The 27,382-nt window shown below is 47.9% G+C and overlaps 1 protein-coding gene across 1 annotated transcript; it reads left to right on the top strand.

Moving 5' to 3' along the window:
- Positions 1-9,578: 9,578 nt before the first annotated feature.
- On the top strand, positions 9,579-26,717 carry GPI (glucose-6-phosphate isomerase). The gene is made up of 18 exons (XM_075838472.1): positions 9,579-9,832; positions 14,017-14,107; positions 15,084-15,152; positions 15,726-15,845; positions 15,925-16,008; positions 16,081-16,227; positions 17,463-17,534; positions 18,304-18,348; positions 18,492-18,545; positions 19,089-19,149; positions 19,279-19,322; positions 20,158-20,310; positions 20,392-20,521; positions 21,774-21,850; positions 22,916-23,044; positions 24,792-24,867; positions 25,017-25,083; positions 26,277-26,717. Exons 1-18 carry the CDS (start codon positions 9,714-9,716, stop codon positions 26,398-26,400), a joined length of 1,662 nt encoding a protein of 553 aa, XP_075694587.1. The 5' UTR covers positions 9,579-9,713; the 3' UTR covers positions 26,401-26,717.
- The last annotated feature ends 665 nt before the right edge of the window (positions 26,718-27,382 follow it).

The following is a 27,382-nucleotide window of genomic DNA, read 5'->3' on the forward strand; positions in this document are numbered from 1 at the left end:
GTAACAAGGAATCTTCAAGATAAATTGCAGAAGATGAAGTAAGGGCAGCATTGTTTTATAATAAGAATTGGCTGCCACCTAGTGGCTAAAATGGGATCCCCATGATTTTTTTCTTTTGAGATGCTTTTTGATTCTGATAAATATCTGGGGGACTCCTGGAAGAAGGAGAGAACTCCCGAACTCCGAGAAAAGCAGGCAAATCTCCTGAGTGCCGCATCCTCTTAGGACCCTTTAAACACTGCCTTTATGGTCTTTGTTTTGTCGTATATCCCGGGAAAAGCTCCTGACGTATACATTAAATGGAATCTGTGACAGATGCCTAACAGTGGCATCCATCACCATAGACTATAAGGGTATGTTCACATAGGGCGGATACGCTGCATAAAAGCACACACAGCATATCCGCCCTGGGAGCTGCAGGGAATTCCGTCTGAAAAATCGCACCAAATTGTGGTGAGGTTTCCGGCTAGAATGTCAGATCCGAAAAAACGGCACAGAAAAAAAAAGGATACTTACCATGGCGACGCGTCCCTCTGATGTCATGACGCTCTACAGCTCTGGGATGACGTTTCACCCCATGTGACCGCAGCAGCTTGTGATTGGCTGCAGCGGTCACCTGGGATTAAACGTCAGGACGAAGAAGCACAGAATTCTAAGTATAACATTTTCATATTTTTCTGAGTTGCGTTTATCGTGGCAGGATCGCTGCGAGTCCGCGGCAAAAAATGCAACATTTGACATTTGTTGCGGGTTTTCCCTCCCCATTGAATTCAATATGGAAATCCCGCAACAAATAAGCAGCGTTTACGCAAATACAATTGACATGCTGCGGAATAAAACTCTACACTGCATGTCAATTTATGAGCGGTTTTTCCGCTTATCATTTATGCAGCGTGTGGATGACATTTGTTCAAGTCTCATCCACTTTGCTGATACTGTAATATGCTGCGGATTTTCTGCTACATAAATCCGTTGCAGAAAATCCACAGTATTTACACTACCTGTAAACCGACCCTAATAGTCTATGGGTGACAGATGTCTGGATAGAATATAGTAGCTGACGCTATTATAGCCAGCAAAAAAAACAAAACAGTATGCCCGACGTCTATTGCCCGATGGATGCCAAAAGGACACAGTCTTTTGGCCTCCGTCAGTATAATGCATACCTCCCAACTTTTGAATTCGGAAGAGACATTTTAAGCCACACCCCCTAACCACGCCCAATATCCCGCATAAACACATCAAATCACGGCCAGATCCTTCTGCAAATAACGCGCGCACATTCTCACTGCGGATCTCTAGACTGTCTGGATATCACAGATATTATGGATCCGGTTATATCGTCTTTGTGTTACTTTTCCTATCTTGGGTATAACATTTGCTCATCACGGCGGCAGCAGCTGCAGGACAAACCAACAGGCTGAGAACAATGAAAGTCAAGAGAGAGACCCTGTGGTGGATGACTTTTCAATTGACAGGTAGCAGAGTTACATGATGGGGATTTTTTTTTTCCAGTTGTGTAACTCTGCTACCGGTCAATAAAAAAATCATCCACCAGAGCCCCCCTGTAGATAGCTCCAGACGCAGCCCCCCTGTAGATCGCTCCAGACACAGCCCCCCTGTAGATCGCTCCACACACAGTCCCCCTGTAGATCGCTCCAGACACAGCCCCCTGTAGATAGCTCCAGACACAGCCCCCCTGTAGATAGCTCCAGACACAGCCCCCTGTAGATAGCTCCAGACACAGCCCCCCTGTAGATTGCGCCACACACAGCCCCCCTGTAGATAGCTCCAGACACAGCCCCCCTGTAGATAGCTCCAGATACAGCCCCCCTGTAGATCGCTCCACACACAGCCCCCCTGTAGATAGCTCCACACACAGTCCCCCTGTAGATAGCTCCAGACACAGCCCCCCTGTAGATAGCTCCAGACACAGCCCCCCTGTAGATAGCTCCACACACAGTCCCCCTGTAGATCGCTCCATACACAGCCCCCCTGTAGATTGCGCCACACACAGCCCCCCTGTAGATAGCTCCAGACACTGCCCCCCCTGTAGATAGCTCCAGACACAGTCCCCCTGTACATAGCTCCAGACACAGCCCCCCTGTAGATAGCTCCAGACACAGTCCCCCTGTACATAGCGCCAGACACAGCCCCCCTGTGCATAGCGCCACACACAGCCCCCCTGTAGATAGCGCCACACACAGCCCCCCTGTACATAGCTCCACACACAGCCCTCCTGTAGATAGCTCCAGACACAGCCCCCTGTAGATAGCTCCAGACACAGTCCCCCTGTACATAGCGCCAGACACAGCCCCCCTATAGATAGCTCCAGACACAGCCCCCCTGTACATAGCGCCAGACACAGCCCCCCTGTACATAGCGCCACACACAGCCCCCCAGTACATAGCGCCACACACAGCCCCCCTGTACATAGCTCCACACACAGCCCTCCTGTAGAGAGCTCCAGACACAGCCCCACTGTAGATAGCTCCAGACACAGCCCCCTGTAGATAGCTCCAGACACAGCCCCCCTGTAGATAGCTCCAGACACAGCCCCCCTGTAGATAGCTCCACACACAGCCCCCCTGTACATAGCTCCAGACACAGCCCCACTGTAGATAGCTCCAGACACAGCCCCCCTGTAGATAGCTCCAGACACAGCCCCCTGTAGATAGCTCCAGACACAGCCCCCCTGTAGATAGCTCCAGACACAGCCCCCCTGTAGATAGCTCCACACACAGCCCCCTGTAGATAGCTCCAGACACAGCCTCCCTGTAGATAGCTCCACGCAGCCTCCCTGTACATAGCGCCAGACACAGCCCCCCTGTAGATAGCTCCACACACAGCTCCCCTGTAGATAGCTCCAGACACAGCCTCCCTGTAAATAGCGCCACACACAGCCCCCCTGTAGATTGCTCCAGACACAGCCCCCTGTAGATAGCTCCAGACACAGCCCCCCTGTAGATAGCTCCAGACACAGTCCCCCTGTAGATCGCTCCAGACACAGTCCCCCTGTAGATAGCTCCAGACACAGCCCCCTGTAGATAGCTCCAGACACAGCCCCCCTGTAGATAGCTCCAGACACAGCCCCCTGTAGATAGCTCCAGACACAGCCCCCCTGTAGATTGCGCCACACACAGCCCCCCTGTAGATAGCTCCAGACACAGCCCCCCTGTAGATAGCTCCAGATACAGCCCCCCTGTAGATCGCTCCACACACAGCCCCCCTGTAGATAGCTCCAGACACAGCCCTCCTGTAGATAGCTCCAGACACAGCCCTCCTGTAGATAGCTCCAGACACAGCCCCCCTGTATATAGCTCCACACACAGTCCCCCTGTAGATCGCTCCATACACAGCCCCCTGTAGATTGCGCCACACACAGCCCCCTGTAGATAGCTCCAGACACAGCCCCCCCTGTAGATAGCTCCAGACACAGTCCCCCTGTACATAGCTCCAGACACAGCCCCGCTGTAGATAGCTCCAGACACAGTCCCCCTGTACATAGCGCCACACACAGCCCCCCTGTAGATAGCGCCACACACAGCCCCCCTGTAGATAGCGCCACACACAGCCCCCCTGTACATAGCTCCACACACAGCCCTCCTGTAGATATCTCCAGACACAGCCCCCCTGTAGATAGCTCCAGACACAGTCCCCCTGTACATAGCGCCAGACACAGCCCCCCTATAGATAGCTCCAGACACAGCCCCCCTGTACATAGCGCCAGACACAGCCCCCCTGTACATAGCGCCACACACAGCCCCCCAGTACATAGCGCCAGACACAGCCCCCCTGTACATAGCGCCACACACAGCCCCCCAGTACATAGCGCCACACACAGCCCCCCTGTACATAGCTCCACACACAGCCCTCCTGTAGATAGCTCCAGACACAGCCCCCCTGTAGATCGCTCCAGACACAGCCCCCCTGTACATAGCGCCACACACAGCCCCCCTGTACATAGCGCCACACACAGCCCCCCTGTACATAGCGCCACACACAGCCCCCCTGTACATAGCGCCACACACAGCCCCCCTGTACATAGCTCCACACACAGCCCTCCTGTAGATAGCTCCAGACACAGCCCCACTGTAGATAGCTCCAGACACAGCCCCCCTGTAGATAGCTCCAGACACAGCCCCCTGTAGATAGCTCCAGACACAGCCCCCCTGTAGATAGCTCCACACACAGCCCCCTGTAGGTAGCTCCACACACAGCCCCCTGTAGATAGCTCCAGACACAGCCCCCCTGTAGATAGCTCCAGACACAGCCCCCCTGTAGATAGCTCCACACACAGCCCCCTGTAGGTAGCTCCACACACAGCCCCCTGTAGGTAGCTCCACACACAGCCCCCTGTAGATAGCTCCAGACACAGCCCCCCTGTAGATAGCTCCAGACACAGCCCCCCTGTAGATAGCTCCACACACAGCCCCCTGTAGATAGCTCCAGACACAGCCCCCCTGTAGATAGCTCCACGCAGCCTCCCTGTACATAGCGCCAGACACAGCCCCCTGTAGATAGCTCCACACACAGCCCCCCTGTAGATAGCTCCACACACAGCTCCCCTGTAGATAGCTCCAGACACAGCCCCCCTGTAGATAGCTCCACGCAGCCTCCCTGTACATAGCGCCAGACACAGCCCCCTGTAGATAGCTCCACACACAGCCCCCCTGTAGATAGCTCCAGACACAGCCCCCTGTATATAGCTCCAGACACAGCCTCCCTGTAGATAGCGCCACACACAGCCCCCCTGTAGATTGCTCCACGCACAGCCCCCATGTACATAGCACCACACACAGCCCCCCTGTGGATAGCTCCACACACAGCCCCCCTTTAGGTAGCGCAACACAACCCCCTTATACTTTGTGCCACATTGCCTCCCTACTGCTGCCACTCTCCGCTCTGCTTTAACGTCACTCACCGTCAACTTACCCGGCCGAGTTTGAGACCTCTGATTTAGCGGGACTGTATTTAGGGGGTCAGGGTCTGAATTTATTTAGCGGGTCTGTATTTAGCGGGTCCGGGGGCCTGTATTTAATCATGCGGTCTGTATTTATTTATAGGCTCTGGTCTGGGGTCTGTATTTAGGGGGTCAGGGGTCTGTATTAGTTTAGGGGGTCTGATCAGTATTAATTTTAAGGTGTCATCTAGATGGTCAAATGCACTGGCGTAGCTATAGGGGTCGCAGCGGTCGCAATTGCGACCGGGCCCCGAAGCCAGGGGGGCCCACGGCCCCCCGCACCACATCAATAAAAAGTTACTATAGTAACTCGGGCCGCGGGCCCCTGTTACTATAGTAACATACTTTACTTACCTTCCTGGTTCCGGATCGCAGCGGAGGTCCTGACGTCAAGCGCTGTGCGCAGCGCATGACGTCACAGCGCTATGCCGCCGCGCACAGCATCGAGACGACAGAACTCCCGCCGCGGCCGAAGAGGAAGGTAAGGTTAGCCCTGACTGGCGGGGTCCGACTTCCGGGACCCGCCAATCAGCTGTTTTGAAGGGGCTCGTACGAGAGCTGCTCCCCTTCATTCCTGTCACTTCATTCCGGTCACACTGTGAATCCGTGTCGGCGATTCACAGTGTGGGCGAGTAGTGAAATGAAGGGGAAGCTGCTCTCATACGAGTGCTGCGGCCCCTTCAAAACAGCTGATTTGCGGGTCCCGGGCGACACATCAGCTATTGATGGCCTATCCTGTGGATAGGCCATCAATGTTTAGGGACTGCACAACCCCGAAGCCTACGATGTAGCAGGCTTAGGGGGCCCATGAGACAGGATCACAGATTGTGTGATCCTGTCTGCTGGGCCCTGTATCTAAGCCAATCACATGGTAGGCTTAGATACATGGCCCATGTGTGATCCTGTCTGCTGGGCCCTGTATCTAAGCCTACCACACTGTAGGTTTAGATACAGGGCCCCAGCACACAGTAATCTTATACTGGCTAAGATTACTGTCTGCTGGACCCTGTATCTAAGCCTACCTTGTGGTAGGCTTAGATACAGGGTCCCACAGACAGTATCACACATGGGCCCTGTATCTAAGCCTTAGGGTATGTGCACAGACACTAATTACGTCCGTAATTGACGGACGTATTTCGGCCGCAAGTACCGGACCGACCACAGTGCAGGGAGCCGGGCTCCTAGCATCATAGTTATGTACGACGCTAGGAGTCCCTGGCTCGCTGCAGGACAACTGTCCCATACTGTAAACATGTTTTCAGTACGGGACAGTTGTCCGGCAGGGACCCTAGCGTTGTACATAAGTATGATGCTAGGAGCCCGGCTCACTGCACGGTGTTCGGTCTGGGACTTGCGGCCGAAATACGTCCATCAATTACGGACGTAATTAGTGTGTGTGCACATACCCTTACACGTGTTACTAATCATTTTTTGTGTGTTTTCTTGCAGGTTCGGTCGTTGGACTACGGTGGATTCCAGGACTACTTCGATGACAGCTTTTTTTAAATTAATAAAATGGTTAATGAGGGCTGTGTGGGTTTTTTTTTATTTCAATAAAATATTTTTTCTATGTCTGTGTTTTTTTTTAAACTATATTACTACCGCCTTAGTAATGGCCGCCGGCTGATTGACAGCATCCATTGCTAAGGCGGGGCTTAGTGTTAGCGGATGCAGAGGCGAACACTAACCCTCTTTATTACCCCGGTACCCACCGCCACCAGGGGTGCTGGGAAGAGCCGGGTACGATCCAGTACCTGACCATCTGTATTGATGGTCGGCCACTGGGGTGGCCGCAGGCTGGTATTAACAGGAGGGGAAAGGCCAAAAACAGTGGCCCTTCCAATCCTGGTAATGCTGCCTGCTGCTGCTTTATTGTATCTGGCTGGTTATGAAAATGGGGGGGACCCCCACGTCATTTAAAAAAAAATAAAAAATTATTGGAAAGAACGATGTCGGGTCCCCCCCAATTTTCATAACCAGCCAGATACAACACAGCAGCAGCAGGCAGCATTACAAGGGTGGGAAGGGCCACTGTTTTTGGCCTTCCCCAGCCTAATACTACCAGCCTGCGGCCACCCCGGTGCCTGCCCGTCACTACAGATGGTCGGGTACTGGTTTGTACCCGGCTCTTCCCAGTACTCCTGGTGGCGGTGGGTACCGGGGTAATAATGGGGGTTAGTGTAGCCTCTGCACCGGCTAACATTAAGCCTCGCCTTAGTAATGGAGATTGTCAATCAGCCAGCGGCCATTACTAAGGCGGTGATAATAAAGTTTAAAAAGATACAAGCACATAGAAAAAATATTTTATTGAAATAAAAAAACACAACCCTCATTAACCATTTTATTGAGAATAAAAAAAACGCCGTCATTGAAGTCCTCGTATCCGAAGTCCAACAACCGAACCTGTAAAAAAAACAAACACACAAAAATAATCAGTAACACATAAAGAAGCAAAATTATTATTCTTACCTATCCTGGGTCCAGCGCTGGAGCCGCAATGTCAGCGAGCTGGGCCCTGTATCTAATCCTATCATGTGTGATACAGTCTGCTGAGCTGTGTATCTAATCCAATCATGTATGATACTGTCTGCTGGGCCCTATATCTAATCCGATCATGTGTGATACTGTCTGCTGAGCCACTGTATCTAATTCTATCATGTGTGATACTGTCTGCTGAGCCACTGTATCTAATCCTATCATGTGTGGTACTGTCTGCTGAGCCACTGTATCTAATCCTATCATGTGTGATACTGTCTGCTGAGCCACTGTATCTAATCCTATCATGTGTGGTACTGTCTGCTGAGCCACTGTATCTAATCCTATCATGTGTGGTACTGTCTGCTGAGCCACTGTATCTAATCCTATCATGTGTGATACTGTCTGCTGAGCCACTGTATCTAATCCTATCATGTGTGGTACTGTCTGCTGAGCCACTGTATCTAATCCTATCATGTGTGGTACTGTCTGCTGAGCCACTGTATCTAATCCTATCATGTGTGATACTGTCTGCTGGACCACTGTATCTAATCCTATCATGTGTGGTACTGTCTGCTGAGCTGTGTATCTAATCCTATCATGTGGGATACTGCCTTCTGAGCCACTGTATCTAATCCTATCATGTGTGATACTGTCTGCTCAGCCACTGTATCTAATCCTATCCATAGTTTATAGGGTCGTAGTGCTATAGATATGCTATGCTGTCTCCTATACACACTTTTTTTTGGGCGGACACATATGTATTGGGGCTATTTCCCCTGACATGTTAAGCCCTGAGGGTATGTTCACACGGCAGCGTCCGTTACGGCTGAAATTACTGTGCTGTTTTCAGGAGAAAACAGCACCGTAATTTCAGCCGTAATGGCATGTGCAGGCGTCTTTTGCTGTCCATTACGGAAGTAATTGAAGCTGGTTTTCCATGGAGTCCATGGAAAACGGATCCATTTACGTCTGAAGAAGTGACAGGCACTTTTTTACGCGCCGCCTTTTGACAGCGGCGCGTAAAAAAAAATGACCGTTGGCACAGAACATCGTAAGACCCATTCAAATGAATGGGCAGATGTTTTCCGACGCTTTTGAGCCGCATTTTCAGACGTAATTCAATGCTAAAACGCCCGAATTACGTCCGTAAATAGTGTGTGTGAACCCAGCCTTAGTGACGCCCCGGCTGCTAGTGCTGCATTGTTGGGTCACTTAGGAGACCCAGCGATGCAGCTGAAAACGGACCGTCGGCCATGAGAAGTTTGCGCGGGGGGGGGGGGGGGGCCAGTAAGAATTTTTGCATCGGGGCCCATCAGCCTCTAGCTACGCCCCTGGTCAAATGTACTATATGTGATTAAAATGTAGGTTGGGGGCATGGCCTATTTAAATGGGAGGGGCATTAGGGAAACAATTTTGCGCTGTGCTCGCCACTTCATACACCATTTTTTAGAATCTCCTTGATATGATTTCCCTCCTTAAAAGTTGGCACGTATGGGAAAAAGGAAAGTGGTTCCTTACTACTTCTGCCCTGGATATGCCACAGTCTATAACAGGGGGGCACCCTGCACGCCTAATGGATTACTATTGTTTTGACTGTATCTCATGGAATCAACAAAGAGCAGACATTTCTTCTCAGGGTCAGCAGGAGTCTCCAGGGACTGTCACACACCAGAGAATGAATGAGAATTTGGCTAAGCGCTACATGGAGGGCGTGGTTATGACAACTTGGGGGCGTGGTTTATGTTATTTATGACCATGTAGTACAATATGTCGTAAATAAATTAATATCATAATTAAAGCACCAATCAATAAGAAGCTACTGCAAAAGACACTTTTACCAATGCTGCCCATAGAAAGACTAATTTACAGCGCTTGGATAATCTCTAACAGAGCATAGTCCATAAAATGGCTGATATTCCCCTCCTTCTCCATGCCTCATCACCTGCATTTACTCTCTTTAAGAAACCATGTTGGCGTAGACAATGATGAGCATCAGTGGACTTTGGTCTACCCAAACATGGCCGCTATCTCCATTTTACTGAAGAAGTGATCACGTGACGCAGTGACAGGCGACAGAGCGAGGAGTGGGCTTGGCTCTAGGAGAAGTCTTATTGGCTGTTCGAGGAACACGTGTGGCGCATCAGGTGGGCGTGTCCCCTCCCTCTTCATAGGCCGGTGATTCCCTATAAGAGGCGTAGTCGGCCCCGGCCCTTTTTGTCACCCCTCATCTCCGGCTCCGACGTTCTCCTCCAGCTCAGGGCACCGCTCAGCCATGTCTCTCACCAGTGACCCCGTCTACCAGAAGATCGCCAAGTTCTACGAAGCCAACCATGCCAGCCTCAACCTCCGGAAGCTCTTTGATGGTGACAAGGAGAGATTCAACAAGTTCAGGTAATGCGGCGTCTCCGGTCATCGCTGTCTGTGACGTCATCTGACAGCCAGGGATGTTACTCCTACCATAGGGTTATGCGCCATTGGAGGTTATTAACCCTTTCTTTACTAGAGGGTGACATGCGTTATTTTCCCCATTGATTCTATGTAAAGTTCTCCAATGAAGAACAATAAAAATCATATGGGTGTATTGCCTTACGATTGCTGTTGCACAAGACTGTCTATCCCTAGCTAAAAGGGTTAAGGTGTATGGTAATGTTCAAATTTGATGCACTGTAGCTTTAAATTAACCCCCTTGCCTGATGTGGTGGAGGGTTAATACGCCATTCAGAAGGGGTTAACTGATACATTGTAACGAAGATGGCCTGCAGCAATGAACACCCATCCGCCCTCTGGTTACATTGTAATTGCATCTACTCCAGTTCCTTTGACTTGTTCTTGCAGCAGGCCATACTTGAAGCTTTGGGCCCCCTGATGTGCCAACCATACCAGGGGCCCTTTAACCCTCACATGCCATTCATAGCACTGTGGTCCTCTTAAGTTTAGGACTCTGTAACAATGTGGTCGAATACAATGTTAGTTATTTTAACTTCTTCTGTGCTGGCAAGCGTCCACTGCTAATGAAAGGGTTAATAAGTATGCTGCTGTATGACTTGGATATTGAAGAGGGTTGGCAGCGGGGGTCCCTGGAGGGGGTAGGACCCTTCAGGAATGAGTCACTTGCGCTGCGGTGAATTGGCATCCTTGACCTGACCCTGTGCGTGCCCTTCATTCATCCTTGTACGTGTATGGAGACACATCTCGGCTGCTGTGAGCTCAGGCTTGAGGATCTGTCATGCCCAGGACCTGCTGGGAGTTGTAGTTTTGCCACTGCTCTATAGAGTGCAAGCTCTAAGGGTGCAGGAGGTGTCTACATCTTAGTCTCCTGTGCCCTATTCGTTAGATTTTGATGGAAAATTCAGACTTCTGAGCTCATTGGCCCCAGTGTATATTCTAGAGCGATTAGATTGTGAGCTCCTGGGGACAGGCACTGATGCTATATGATGAACTGGAAACAGATGCTTTGAAATATTGTTACAAGGTGTCAGAGCTGATGAAAGGTTCTTGCAAGTCATCTTGACTAATTCTGGGAAGGAGTTTGTCTTTCCGCTCTTGTGTCACCGTTTCTTTCCCCATGTGCGGAGGTTGAGCTGCTCATTTACGTAACACTTCTATATAGAAAACGGTCTTTTTGTAAGACGTGGTGTAACTTAAAGCTATAGACACGCCTCTATATATGCTGCCACCTGATGTCATGTGCTCCTTATGACATCACGCTGTGTAGGATTCTTGATACGCTTCTTTGTAGTTGGCTCAGTCTTAAATGATTGGTCACAGCACTGCTAACCTATAATGCGGTGTGTGGCCCCTGATAAAATAGGGCCCGAGTTGTGATTGTAACATTTGTAAGCTATATTACTGTTACAGGTTTTAGTGTCTGATGAATAAGAACACCTGCTTTAAAGAAGACCTGACACCCCTCCTGACTTGTGTATTTTGGTAAATCTTATTCTCAATGACATAACGGTGCTGCACCATATATTTTCTTACAACTGTTGTACTGTTCCCCTCTTACTCCTCCTAGAAATGTGATTAAATTGACACCTGGGTGTTACTTTTCCCCTTGTCAGAGGTGGCCCTACAGTCTCTCTCTCGTTCCTGGTTGGATAGTCAGTTTGTGTAGGGACACCTCCTCCCCCATCCAGTTGTCAATTTATTCATACATTTTTAGGAGGCATAACAGAGGAGCAACACAATGAAAAGATGTATTTGTTGATTCATACAATTATTTACTAAGACTCACCTCAGTTGACCGCTCCTCTTTTAATAAAGTAGATCTATGCTCAAAAAAATGATCCCTTGTCCCGGAGTGCTATTTTCTTCCTGTGTCAGCCAGTTCCTCTCTCATAGGTGGCCGATAAGCCGTTCATTTCGCTGAGCCACTTTCAGTCACCGAGGCTTCGTGGAAAATGCATAGTCCCTGCTATCTTAGAGTTCATTGCAGGGCTTATCCTAGGAAAAAAAACTGAATGAGAAGATATCCGGTAAGACCTAAGGTCACATAAGATATCCTTGGAGGGTTCCACCTGTCCATCTGCCGCTCTCCTCCAGTCCGTGTTTCTACGGACCACCTCCTAGATGACCTTATTTCATGACCGATTCTTTGCATTTTACTGACGGTATACAAATTATATTTTTCTTTTTGGTTATATTTAGCATAACTTTCACCATTGCGGCTTCGTTGCCCTCGACGCTGCGGACGGGATCTCGTGGCAGCGGGTGAAGCTGTGGGGAGAACTCCTTTCCCTGTTAGTTTGTGCAGATGGGTTGAGGCCTTGCTGTAACTTTGCAATATCTTATGGAGGAAGCCTCCTACTTCTAGTTCTGGTCTGGGGATGGGGCAAGCCGGGCATGTTGACAGATGAGGTGCAGTGACCACAGGTTCCTGTTTATCATATTGAAGATTTTTGGCTGTATCTGTTGTCTGTATAGAAAGTATCTCCTGACCTGACATGGACTCTTCTGTCCGCTGGGCGGTACGTTTTCCATGGCCTAGAGTATCGCACAAGGATGCGAATAATTAGTTGGACCCGTGAATGATGCGCTCCGGACACCGTACATCCAGCGTGCAGCAGCATCTACGTGTCAGAGTACCTCCACCTGTGAGCTACTGCACCAACTAAATAGAAGTTGGTGAGCGGCAAGTGACGCTGTCACATTCCTATTAGTTGTGTTGTCGTTATTGTGTCAGTACTTTCCTGCACCACTACTACCTAATGTGAAAGGGGTCCCCAGAGGTTCCTAAAGAATACTGATCCTGAGTTATATCCTGTATTATACTCCAGAGCGGCACTCGCCATTCAGCTAGTGGAATCACTGTACATACATGACATTACTGATCCTACGTTACATCCTGTATTATACTCCAGAGCTGCACTCACTATTCTGCTTTGTTATTGGAAACTGTTAACAAGCTTGTCATCAGACCCCCAAACATCCGAATTGAGCTCCAATGATGGGATTTCAGATCTCATTAAATCAGTAGATATATAGCCTAAAATACACTTCCCTGAATGCAGCTAACCAGGACAAACCTGAGGGATATGTCCAGGATGGATGTTGGCACTGGAAGACTGAAGGGCACTCCTTGAAAATTATGGCCACCCATCGACTATCCTACTTGGTTTACTTGTCTAAATGTCCCTGGTCCATGCAGCTTGTACATCGGGACCTTATGCAGATTATAGGACCATTCCAGCATCCAGAAGTCTAATAAGGCTATGATCACACCGTTTTTTTTGCAGGTAGAATTTCTGCCTCAAAATTCTTTTTGGAAGCTTGAGGCAGATTTTCCTCTCCCTGCACACCGCTTTTTTGCAGCGTTTTTCGCCTGCGGCCATTGAGCGCCATGGGTATAAAACACTGCGAAATACGCTTTCTCTGCCTCCCCTTGAAGTAAATGGCAGGTCAGAGGCGTAAACGCCCGAAGATAGGGCATGTCGCTGCTCTTTCCTGCCAGGCGGTTTTACCGCTCGTGGGAAAAAGACTCCTCCGCCTCCCATTGAAATCAATGGGAGGCATTTTCAGGCAGTTTGAGTTTTTTGGCGCGGTTTCCGAATCAAAAATCTCAGTGTGAACATAGCCTAAGTCACACCAGCTCTTCTGTGGAGAAGGCTCAGGCTGCACCCTGGCGAGATACATGGACGTGCAGGTTCATGCACCAGCGATTCACATGTGAATCTTTTATGCCGGTGCTCAAAGATGAACGACTGCCATCTGTAAACCTGGAGCCACATGTAAGGATCTCATCGTGCCGGGCAGTCATGCGGTACAGGCCATCAATACATGTACAGGTTGCCACCTAATGCCCGTTACATTGAGGACCTGCCCTGTCTGGCATGTTGCAGTCATCGATTAAAGTTTAATGTCCAGCAAATCCCATTAACCCCCTGCATGTTGTGCTCTAAGCCTGGCAGATACTGAGTTATGTGCACCTGCCGCCCTCAGTTTGCTTGTAGCCCATCCATGGGCCTGTGATGTGACATCATCCACAGAGAAGTGATGTCATACCTGTAAATAAATCTTGTCGCCGGTGATCTATAGAACGCCGTGTCATACACTTAATGTTTCTTTCTCCTTCACAGCAAAATCCTCGCCACCGGAGAAGGAGACGTCTTGGTGGATTACTCCAAGAACTTGATCACTGAAGACTTATTCAAGCTGCTCATAGAACTGGTAATGTATCCGACCCCCCAGCTCTCCTCCTGACGTTAACCAATATATAGATAACCAGAAAACACCACTCCATGACTTCTGCCTGCCTGGGGTGGTCCTTGTGTTGTGAGCTGAAGTGCTCTGTGCTGCTGTTAAAATTTGATCTGACTTTAAAAAGTTAATCCAGCACTGAAAGTGACAGCATATCGCTAGAGTGTGAATGGAGCTGTTGTGGGGTTGGTCGGGGGGGGGGGGGGGTGGATAAAATCGCACTTTTGTCAATTTTCAGCATCAGTGGGGGTACCTGCAGTTGGGGCCCCAGCTATTTAGGTGATGTAAAGGACCCTTTGATTATGATAACTCTATACCCTGACCATATTGGAGCGTCTACTGACTTTACGTACCTCATGGCCGAGCTCTCATCTTATCTGTTGTAACTCAATCGCTGCGGCTAGAAGCAGAACGAGTTTCTTAACTTTAATGAATGGTGCAAGAGGAAAGGAGGAACGTTGCAAAAGAGCCACAAATTCCTATTGCACTGAAGCAAAAAACTTAAAGCTAAGATGTTAAGATGACCCTCCAGTGTTACAGATGGTCCACTATAATCTGGCATCTTGTCCCTCTAGGACGGTGGTCTCCTACCTGTGGCTCTCCAGCTGTTGTGAAACGGCAATTCTCAGCGTGCTCAGGACATGCTGGGAGTTGTAGTTTCACCGCTACTGATGAGCCAGTTTGGAGACATTGTCTTTAGGGTTCACACACAGTTCTCAGGTGTATTTCGGGGTGTAAATGCCTGGAAAAATTAGCGCGCAGCCATTTCTAGACTGGTACAATCACCGGCCCGTGCCCCTCATGTACTACGTTTTCATTGTATTTGGCATTCTCTTGTGCGCCGTCACATACTTGACCTTTTGTTTCTCTTCAGCGTGGAGTTAATCTGCTTCTACTTGACCCCGGCATCTGGCTCAGACTAACGCTCTATTTTTACATCTTTCAGGCCCAGTCTAGAGGTGTTGAGGCCGCCAGAAAGCGCATGTTCTCTGCCGAAAAGATAAACTTCACCGAGGTACCGTCTGTAACCCATTCACTGCCATATACTCCCCAATACATTTCTGATTGCGAATATACAAACTGTTCTATTCCGTTGTGGATTATTTTTATATTTACTCTGTAATGCTACGACTTGCATGACTCTGTATTCTCTCCCCTCATTGTACTTGGTCGTGGTGCGTTGAGGTCTGTAGAATTAACAGGGTGTGGACTGAAGGGTTTGTTTGGCAGGAGAATTGTAAGTTCACCTCAGGTTGTGTTCTCCATACGTTGCTCCAGGCGGTCAGGCTCGGACTCTCCCCAGGTGTGCCGTGTTTAGTTTTTCAGTCAATGCCAAGGGTTCATGTATACTTAATGGGTAGAGGGGGATAAGCCGGTGCCAGACCTGTTATCTTCTGTGAAAACAAAGGATCAGGAGCTTAGAAATACAACATGCCCGATCCTTCTGTTGGAGACCACTTCCATCGGGAGAGACGGTGACACCCTCGTACACATTAGATGGTCTGATCCACCAGCTCTACCATTGCCTACTCCCCCCCCCCCCCCCCCTCCATATTTCTCAATGGCTTGTCTTTCCTTGCGTCTCCAGAACCGCGCGGTGCTGCACGTCGCTCTGCGCAACCGTTCAAACACTCCTATACTAGTGGACGGCAAAGATGTGATGCCAGAAGTCAATGCCGTCTTGGAGAAGATGAAGGCGTTTTGCCAGGTATAGTGTGATCTTTGCCGTCTGCCGCCATTGCTCATCTCCTGTAACTGGGTGACCGGTGCTCTTTGCGTTTGTCTAGAAAGTGCGCGGCGGAGAGTGGAAGGGTTACACTGGGAAGGCCATCACTGATGTTGTGAATGTCGGGATTGGTGGCTCCGATCTGGTAAGAACTCTACATTTATGTCTCCGTTCTTAATAAACTGACCATTTAGATGACCTGACTGTCTTATCCCAGGGGCCATTGATGGTCACGGAGGCACTGAAGCCATACTCCAAAGGTGGCCCCCGCGTCTGGTTTGTATCGAACATTGATGGAACCCACATGGCCAAAACCCTGGCGGAGCTCAACCCGGAGACCACACTCTTCATCGTTGCATCCAAGGTAATGGCTCTAAGCAACACTTCACCGGGGGTCTCGGCTGCAGCCGGGTCTGGACTTTGTATGTGAAATCAATGGCCACCAATCAGAATTTTTAGGGGGTGCCAGTCAGTCCTGTTGGCAGATACTGTTTAGTTTTGCAGCATATTTTATTTTTTTCCCCCGGATCTGTAATGACTTTGCAAATTTTGTTAGGTGAAGGGCAGGGTGGAGTTTTTGGCATAAACTCTCAAACAAGAGGGAACAAGAACTTTTCCAAAAGTTGTATTGGTTTTTGATAACACTTGCCAGGTCTCCTGTATCAATCAGATTTACTGTTTTGGTGTCCTCGCTGTCACTCCCCTCTGTGGCCTCCTGTAATCTTGCTTTGCCTGACTAGGTCAGCGCTATATACTGTCTATATAACCTTCCTAGTATGCAGGGCACGGGTCACACTGTCTGCCGGTGTTTGGATGGGGAAAAGGGGAATGTCAGAATAAGTCCGGGGGTACATGAACTGATCGCCATTACCGATGGGAGGACACAAATAATATAGGGTGTGACCATCTACTACCCAGTACTGTACAGAGACCGCACTCCTCACACTGGCCACTGACTCGTATACCGAATTACCACAAGATCTTGGGAATTGTCGGTGTTGCAGGCAGAAGCGTAACTCGAATAATCAAAATCTGTAACTGACAGGGTCCCCGCCTAACTCGTGATGTGTATGATACATGGCTTATGTGGCAGGAGTCTTTGGGTCACCAGGGCCTGGGTGTGACTGCTACCGCCGCACCCCTGATTGCAGACTCCCACTGACTGCAATAATTCCTTTTATGCAAGTAAAGATGTCTGGAAACATTTTGGGGATTAGCGTAAGGCCTCAATCACACAAGTGTTCGGTCTGTGATATATGGGCCGCGTTTCCTGGACTGAACATGGTTAAGGGAGCCGGGCCCATATCATCATAGTAATGTATGACGTGAGGTGTCCCTACCTCCCTGCAGGAATACTGTCCCATACTGAAAAAACATGTTTGCAGTACGGGACAGTAGTCCTGCAGGGAGGCAGTGACTCACAACATCGTAGATAACTAGAATGCTGGAACTCGGGTCCCTGAACTCTGTTCGGTCCCAGAAATGCAGCAGACACGCGGTCCGTATATCATGGACTGAACAGGGTCGTGTGCATGAGGCCTAAGACTATTCCCTTTGGGGCTGCAGTCATGATACTTTTTTTTTTTTTTCTCTTTTTAGACTTTTACAACCCAGGAAACTATCACCAATGCTGAAACGGCCAAGGAGTGGTTCCTGAAGGCTGCCAAAGATGTGAGAAGATTTTTTTTATATATACACGTTTTATTGCATGCATCTTTTTGGAAGCTGTCCAATGTGATGCCTCCCTCTAAGCATATGGCATGTGTGGACTGGTACTGGTCTATGGCTATATGATGGGTATGGCAAGTTTGGCATTCACCTGCATCTCTGGAGGAAGCCTCGACCTGATGTATGAATGCAGCGACCTGCTGACGTCCGACTACTAGGACCTCCGGTTTGAGCTCTGCTTTTATATAGATGGTTAACATGAGGTGGACATTTTTAGGGGTGGGGGGGGGGGGGATATCCAATAATTGTCCACTCAGTATGACCTTTCACATTGCAATGATCACCGACCCATTGTTCTTGGCCATGTCCTCCATATGACCCCAGCCTTACATTTGTCCAGTGCTGCTTTTTGGTGGATCTTGATCTATGTGGCCAAATTCCAGTTAATGCCTCCTTGCTGTAAGGGCAAAATTATTGCTTAACTTGAGCCATGCTGACTGTTTCCTTTATGATATAAATCCCTGTTAATAGCGGTGACAGCGGCATGAGAGCTGATCTGTCGCTTTATACGTATCTGGCCGATCGGTGAGAATCTATATGGGATAATGAGCCCCTTCTGGACGTAAGTCAGACATTGCCAATAGTTTAATGGTGGTTGGATGGTTTTATAAGGGTCCTGGCACTTTGCTGGGTCAGACCTTGATATTCATGTTTCTGATTCTATACAAATATTTCACATATGAAATAATAATTTTCCTCTTTGCTCTTTCAGCCCTCTACCGTGGCCAAGCACTTTGTTGCCCTCTCAACCAATGCAGTGAGTGTCCTCGTTACTTTATCCCTTACATCCGCACTCCCAGCTGTCTTGAAACCAACTCCCAGCATGCTGGGAGTTGTAGTTTCACAAGTTAAAAGCCCTGTGTTACTTTAACCCCGCACTTACCTACTTTATTTTTACAGCCAAAAGTAAAAGATTTTGGAATCGACACGGCCAATATGTTTGAATTCTGGGATGTAAGTATCGGACGCCAGCGATTTTTTTTTTTTTTTTTTTTTATATTACGACAGGATCACTTACTGTGTATCTGTATCGGGATGGGGGTGGTTATAGTTAGTTAACCCCTTCAGCATGGTGTTCTACAGCAGTGCTCTCCAACCTCTGGCATACCAACTGTTACAAAATAACTCCCAACCTGTCAGGCCATGCTGGGAGTTGTAGTTTGGAGATGACGTTGTCTGGATGCCTGATTGTCACCGCTGCTATAAAGTGATGTCGATGCCTCTGTCTGTGGCCCTCTGCGGTTCCCTGCACTGTACATATCGCAGGCTGCAGACAGCTGGCAGGTAACCTGATCAGTGCCCGGCTTGGTTATTTTGGGGTCTGACCTTTCATGTGACCTTTCTTGTCGTGTATAAGGCGGGCGCTCCACTGTACACATAAAGGTCATTCACCGGTTCAATGTCAAAATGTGCCTGGTTCAAATTCTGGTCACGTGTACAAAAGTAAGCTGTAGGGGGCAGTATATAGTATTATAGCGCTGTGATCTCTTCCTGTAGTGGGTCGGAGGCCGTTATTCTCTCTGGTCCGCCATTGGTCTCTCCATCGCCCTCCATATTGGTAAGAATCTTTTCATTGTCCGTTTCATTACGGACACCCCCCCCTCCCCCATCTTCTCAATATTAATCCCCCCCACACCCTTTTAAGTGTCCGCTGTATAATTGTCACTTCCTATTTGTTTTTTTTCAGGTTATGACAACTTTGAGAAGCTTCTCACCGGTGCTCATTGGATGGTAAGGCCGTTGTTTGGACTTGCATTTCGCCAACTTTTTTTTTCAAAAAAAGTGCGTCGCACACACTTTCTTATGGGATGTGGCTGGTCTGGCTTGACCTTGGCTCTTACTAAAGAGGGGTCATCTGTTTTATAAATAGTAAAGTCAGATTTGGAGCAGCAGCATTGCCTGTAGGTATTATCTGGGGTCTTTAAACATTGCAAAATTTACAAGGGGGAAAAAACGGGATATACGGCGCTGCTTAATGTAATTGATTTAATAACTGAGAATGCTACGCGTTTCAACGCCGGACCGGCATCTTCATCAGGCATCATGTCGAAACGCGTAGCATTCTCCGTTATTAAATCAATTACATTAAGCATCGCCGTATATCCCGTTTTTTTTCCCCTTGTAAATTTTACTACCTTGGCAACCCCGTGGGAGTTTGCATTGGGATTGGCAGCAGCTTTTCTACTATAAATTACATGCCGGTAATTTACAACCTTGGAGGTGAGCATTTATGTGCGTTATCTTCGCTCATTATTTATTGATTCCGCAAGTTTTGGCGCCGTGTCCTTTTTGTTTCGATTTCAGTTTTCAGCAGGCAAAATTATACTGTTATACATAGTGCTGGGCCTGAGGGGGTGGGGCATGACACATTGAGTCAGACTCCAAAGAGAATCCCTGTGTCATGCTCCGCCCCCTCAGGCCCTGCACTGGCTATTACAGTATCAGTTTTGCCTGATCCTTTTTAGAACCCTGGGGGGCAAAGATCTTTTTGGTAACATGGAAATTAATTTTATGTATTAAGTGATGACCGCTCTGCTGCTATATTGAAGCTTTATTTATGTTCCAGGACAATCATTTCTATAAGACTCCTCTGGAGAACAACATCCCCGTCATCCTGGCCATGCTGGGAGTCTGGTACATCAACTTCTACGGCTGTGAGACCCAAGCCCTGCTGCCCTATGACCAGTACATGCACCGATTTGCAGCCTATTTCCAGCAGGTCTGTAGGATATAAACCGTTGTCTCATACATCGAGCTCCTCGTCTTAGTAGACGCCATTTATAACTTCTCTTCCTTGCAGGGAGACATGGAATCCAACGGGAAATACATCACGAAGACTGGAGCCCGCGTCAACTACAACACCGGGCCTGTCGTGTGGGGCGAGCCTGGCACTAATGGGCAGCATGCCTTCTACCAGCTCATACACCAGGGTGGGTCATGCAGCCGGCTCTTACATTTCCTGTAGAAATGCTTCAATATATTCTGCGCTTAATCTTGTGCACAAACAGCTGGTGCTGAAGGTTAGGGTCATAATGGTGACGTTGTTTCAGCCAAACGCAGGAGTGGACACGAGATGAATCCGTCTTCGTATCTTTTTGTATCCGCTTTTGGCTTTGGCTCCAATACTTTGTGTGCGCCTGGCCTTATGGCGGATTCTTGATTGTCTGAATGAGAAATCTCCTGTGGTTTTATGGGAAAAGGTTTTCCAGGGACAATACATTTTTTTTTTTCAGGGCAGGCAGCTCACTAGCACTGAGGAATAGCAGGAGCGCAAAGAAAATGGGGCAGGCATTGAGGCGTAAGCAAAGAATTGAACGCAACGGGCATTGAGGCTGTGCACCAATAGGATGCTTCAAACTCAGGACTTCTGATCTATACCTGGGTTTGCATCCTATTGGTCGACAGCCTCCTCAATGCCCGCCCTGTTCTTTTGCTGCTGCTTCAATGGCAGTACCATTTTCTTCGCCTTCGTGTTATTCCTCAGTATCCGTGAACTGCCGGTCCCGATGGTCAGGGATGATGGGTTATAAAATACAGGGATGGGGATTACATATATAGGGGTGATGCAGATTACATATATAGGGGTGATGGGGATTCCATATATATAGGAGTGATGGGGATTACATATATATGTATATGATGAGGATTACATTAGCTAGCTGAGTTGCAGTTGCAGGTTTCTGTGACCACATGTGGAAGTTGGCAGGCAGGATAAACTAAAGGGGAAGGGAGAGCATGTGGGGAGGATGAATAGACAACTAGAAGGGGGCGGAATAATTAGTAAAGAACTGATCTGTCTATACCTCACTGCGTTTACTAAGACATGCACGAGCCTGTGTCGAAAAGAATTCCGGCCGGGCAGACTTAGGGTGAATCTGAAGAAATGCGTTTGGATTTAATAGTGAATGTATATTGGGAACTTATTAAATAATTACATAGAATATTAGTCTAAAAATTGTCCCTGGAAAACTCCTTTAATGTAAAATGTGTTATTGCCATCTAGTGGCAGAACTGGGAATTGACATTTGTATAAATATTAATGTACCAAACATTGCACTCCATGTCTAAAACTAAAAAAAAAAAAACTACGTGGTTTGAGTAAGACCTTTCTGAATTCTTAAATAAGCAGTTGGCTATTTGGTTCACAAGAGTACTTTACATTGACCTGTACTTCCACTACAGGCACTCGCATGATCCCTTGTGATTTCCTGATCCCAGCAAAGTCCCAAAATCCTATCCGAAACGGGCTTCACCACAAGGTAACACAGGACTGTGTAATATATAGGGGAATGTCAATCATTCATTTGAACCACTGACCTCTTAGTGTTTCATGCCTTGTGTGTAATGCGCTGTATCCTAGTGGATGGATGCCGCACTCTAATCTTGCTTCAGTTTGCCCTGCAAAAAAGCAAATCCAGAAGTGTACAATAAGGGCTGTATTTCTACTAGGCTGAGCTGCTGAAATAAACACGTCCTGGGCTGGAGGACTCAGAGCAACTATACTACTTTTTCACCCGTTCATTTAAATGGGCGCGATGTAATGCCACGTCTCCTGCACTTGAGGATCTTGGCTATCAGGCCTGTGGGCGATCAGATGATAGAGAAGGGATTGTCCAGATGGAAAACCCTGAAACACTTGACCAGAAGAGTAATTTAAATCTCTTGGCCCAGGTTTAACTTCTATTCTAACATTCAAATTCCTGACTATATAGGACCTATATAAAATTACAGTATTCACTTGTATATAGAGATCGCTGTACAGCAGGATTAAAACTGCACCCCCTTCGCGCCATTCCAATCTCAGACATTTTATAGTATTTCCACAAGATACGCTGTGAATGTTTGATAAATGCAGGACCCCCCACCCCCATACTACTCTCTGTTCCCCGGCCACTGAGTTATAGGGTGGCTGGGAGTACAGAAGCTACTGAGCTACACTGTTACTGTACCACCCATAGAAGTGAATGAGGCTCAAACTGCCTAGAAGTGATTGGCGGTCTACGGAAAACACCGCCATCTCCTAACTCGGCGCCCAGCGACAGTGGGAGAAGGTAGGATGGGTCAGGCCCTCCTAGAATAATGGACTCGTATGACTAACACAGGCGCTCCCACAGTAAGCAGTGGTGTAACTTCAGAAATAACAAATGATGTGGTGAGAGCAGGAAATGTTTACTTGCTCTATGACCGGGTGACTGAATACAGTTGTCCATAGCTTCCAAAATGGCTGACTGGTTAAAATTTCTTTTTACAGCTGCTCCACACCACAAGAAAATGGAAGTTTTATTTGGTCAGAGGAGCTTTAATCTATTTTAATTCTGTACTAGATCCTCATGGCCAACTTCCTGGCACAGACTGAGGCGCTCATGAAGGGGAAGTCCACAGAGGAGGCCAAGGCTGAACTGCAGGCATCTGGACTGTCTGGAGAGGCCCTGGAGAAACTGCTTCCACACAAGGTAAATCCATCTTATGTTCCTGGTTATTTCTTAAAGCGGATGTATAGATGCCAGTCAGGTACTTGTGTGTTTCTTGATCATGAACGCAGGTTTTCTGGAATTTTATTAAATGCACGGATATTGCTGGGTGTCGAACACAACTGGTATAACACAATATAACTACTAGTGGCAAGGATTTGCAGTCTGCTTACGCTGCACACATTAGACTGGAGCTTCCAGTAAGGCCCCCTACACACGAGCGTGAATCACATCTGTGCGTTGAAACCACGCACAGCACTCGGACCCTTTGATTTCAATGGGGCTTTTCACGCAGCGAGAGTCGGCTGCGTGAAATATACTGCATGGCCTATATTGGTGCGTTATCACACACACCTACGCGCCTGAAGTCAATGGGTGTGAAAACCATGCAATGCACATGCGTGTGCGGTGCGTGATGTACGCGTCAATTCAGTTGAAAATAAGAAAAAATGTGCTTTGCGAGTGCGTGAATAACTCCTGCCACTCGCAGACACACTGATGCAGGACACCACACACGGACCCGATTCACGTGCGTTTGTCATGCGTGTGAATCGTAGATGCCCGTGTTCATGGAGGCCTAAGGGTTTATTTACATGTTGCAGATTATTATATATGTACACACACCACTTTTTGGGTGGCATCTTTTGTAGTCACGCTTCTGACATGCAGTTTATTTTCATATAGAAGCCCATAGGAAAAATGCCAAAATAAAGGTACACTCCCTTGCTGTGATTTGAAAAATGCCACTGAGCCGAAAGAAGCAACCAAAAAATAAACTGTAGCACGTGCAGTATTTTCCTATGGACTTCCAGCTAAAACCTGGCTGCATGCACACACCCCCTAAAAATGCTGTCTGAAAGTACCCCAAAAGCCTCATGCACACCAATGTGTTCTTGCATCAGCGATTCATCTGCAAAAATGCAGATTTACTGCAATTGGGGGCTGCAATTGCGGACCATAAAAGCTCAGGACATTTTACGGTCTGCAGTTGCGATCCGGCTCCATTGAAATAAATGCGCGGTCTGCTTGCGGATGGCCCACAGGTAACACTCCATGGCCGTCTGTGCTGTAATCACTGACTATGCACGCGGCTATGGCCTTAAAGGACTATTTTTGTATGTCCACTTAAAGCTTGTGCAAAGCCGTCCAGCTCATGACAAATGTAATTGGCCGCATATAACCTGCGTGTTATGTTTAGCTTTTTTTTGTAGTGGAAATAAAACCTACAATAAATTGAAATGACAAAGGTCCATTATCTTAAAGTGTGGCTAAACATTTGACAAACTTCTGACATGTCACTATGACATATTAGAAGTTTGGATTGGTGGGGGTCCGAGCACTGAGACCCCAACCAATAGCTAGAACAAAGCGGCTGAAGAGCTCGTGTGAGCGCTCAGCCGCTTCTTGTCTGCGGCTTTTCCGGAAATGTATAGAGTACGGACTCACTAGAAAGTCTGAGCCTGTACGCCGATACATTTATTTCCAGAAAAAGCCAAACAGACACGAAGCAGCTGAGCGCTCACACGAGCTCTTCAGCTGCTTCGTTCTAGCGATGGGTGGGGGTCTCAGTGCTCGGACCCCCACCAATACAAACTTCTGACATGTCAGAAGTTTGTCAAACGTTTAGCTACACTTTAATTTCACAGATCGCTGGACAGTGTTCCTTCCAGCGACCGGTAAATGCTGGACAATAAAATCTACAGCTTTATAACTTTTCTATTTCATTTAGGTATTTGAAGGAAACCGACCAACCAATTCCATGGTGTTCAGCAAACTCAGCCCCTTCATATTGGGAGCTTTAATTGGTGAGTTCTCACTATAATGTTGGGGAGTTTCACGTGCAGTCGGGTGTTAGGGCTGGACCCGGATTATTAGCCTTCTTGGTGCTTATACTTATTATTTGTTCTCCATCTATGGGGTTCAGATCTCATTTTGCCTCATTCTTCTCTTCTAGCCATGTATGAACACAAAATCTTCGTTCAAGGGGTCGTGTGGGATATCAACAGTTACGACCAGTGGGGGTGAGTATCACAAATATGGATTGTCATTGAAACTGATGTAAAAACTCTGTATTCTGGGCTTGCTGCCTACGTTGGGACCGGTAAATGTAAGTTCTTCGTCTGGCTTTTGTATGGCAGTCGGGGGAACTTCTCCATGTTTTGCCCATCGCTAACCTTTTCTGGAGAATCCCATAGCTGTGGTTTGAGGACAGCCAAAGAGCCACAACTCCCAGCATGCTCTGACCGCTGCAGGTTGGAGATGCCAGCTATAGGGACTTGAGTCTCAACCAGTACCATAAGTGGATTTTGATCTCAAACTCCCTAAGGCTAGGGTTATATGGCAACTTTGGCCTAATCACAGGTCACATGGCCAGATCCCTGTCACGCCTGCATCGCAGTAATGAAAGTGACCTGCAGTTTAATGCTGCAACAGTCCCAAGTAATTTTAGCTTAGGGGCTGTCCCCGCACTGATCACCTATCCACAGGCTAGGTCATCCATATATGATTGGTGGGGATCTGACTCATGGACCCTGCACCAATCAGCTGCCTCCAGGCACTGGATGTCTATGCTGGAAGCAGATGGCTCTGGTCACGGAATAGCGGATGACTTGCGGTGCTGTATTCAAGTGAATAGGAGTAGTTGTCCTGCATCACGGCCGCTATACATTACTCTGAGCCATCACCTTCCAGCTCCGAATACTTCAGTGCTGATTGGTTTGGGGTCTGGTTGTTGGACCCCCCTACCAGTCATACCGATGACTTAGCAGTATGAGAATATAGTTCATGCTCACCCGATTTTAAATGTTTCTTGTCTCGAGTTCACACCTGGCCCGTAGTGTAATGGAGGCGCGTGCATTCCCGCATGTTATTTGGCGCATGCACAGTATAAACAGTAAGTCCACCATTGTAATCGGCACTACTGCACATTCACCGATGTCATCAAATGCTGGACTAGGAGACTCCATAAGATGCTCTTTAATAGCAACCAGTTCTCTAAGCTGTAGCCAGGGCATAAGATCATGACCAGTCAGGATGGCTGGATTCAGTCAGAATATTTTTTGAGCCAAAGGCAGTATTCCCAGCAGAAGTAGAAATTTCCCCCCCATTCCTTTTGAATCCACTTTTGGCCTGGGCTCAAATTGCCATAAATACTGTTCTCAAACTGCCGGGTGTTGCACTCCCCTAATCCAGTGGCTTTCTGGTTTCTCTGTAGTGTTGAACTGGGGAAACAACTGGCTAAGAAGATTGAGCCTGAGCTGGAATCTGACGCCCCCGTCACCTCCCACGACGCCTCTACGAACGGTCTCATTAATTTCTTCAAGAAGCACCGATGCTAAACCTGCAGCCGGCGCATGAAGCTGCAGCTCGTTCTCCGCTTCCAGCAACAGGCACTTTCCTGACTGTCGTCTGTCCTTGTGTTTCATGTCCTCGTGTCTTGTATGGGAAATAGTCCAGGGGATAATATATGGATTCGTCCTGTCTAGCACAACTTGCATAGATGTAACTGCACTGTTCCAATCTCCCATGTGGGGGCGCTCTGTAAAGGAGAAGCCCCGGCTCGTGAACAGACATCTCCCAAACATTTAGGTCTTTGTTCTGTTTTGCGCTGTAGTGTCCAAATAACGGTTTACAGAATAAAAACAACCACAAACCAGATCTGTTGTCTTGGAGGTTCTGCAGCATCTTCTCTCAGGGTTGAGCAAATGTAAACACTCGCTGCATAGTGGAAAGTTCTGTGACTTTCCAATGTACTTTTGATTCTATTCCTTTTTTTTTTTTTTTTTTTGGGGTCTCTACTTGTAAATGGGAATATTACCATTTTAGGAGCAGAGATTTTGGTATAGGAAAAAGCATATTAGGAAGTTTGCAGAACTTTCAAGAACTAAAACTTTTTAACTTGGTAGATGTGGCTATTTTACACTGGCAGTAAGTAATGCGGTCTAGTAGATTTATGGTGGGGATGATGTAGGGTTAGAGGTGAGTAGGTGGTGGGATGGTGAGCAGAAGCAGGTGGTACATGAAGATTGAGCAACAAAACTAAAATTGCTAGCAGGCAGCCAGAACACATCACATTGGCTGTGGTTGGAGGGGGTAATGACCAGTAGCAGGTGTATGGCAGCAGGTTACATCAGGTAAGTAGCTGATAGAGATTACAGGGTCGCTGCTGACATTTTTGGGGGCTTTTAATAGTGCCACATTTGCTTGAATAATAAAGTAAATTATAATCCAGGGCTTGCATGGTTCGGTGATAATCTAGATTAGCAGGTCAGTTTCTCATGCACTATTAGAACCTTTCTTTTTATTCCTCTAGTAGACGGT

The sequence above is a fragment of the Rhinoderma darwinii genome, chromosome 9, assembly GCF_050947455.1.
Source record: "Rhinoderma darwinii isolate aRhiDar2 chromosome 9, aRhiDar2.hap1, whole genome shotgun sequence".
NCBI classification, from domain to species: Eukaryota; Metazoa; Chordata; class Amphibia; order Anura; family Rhinodermatidae; genus Rhinoderma; species Rhinoderma darwinii.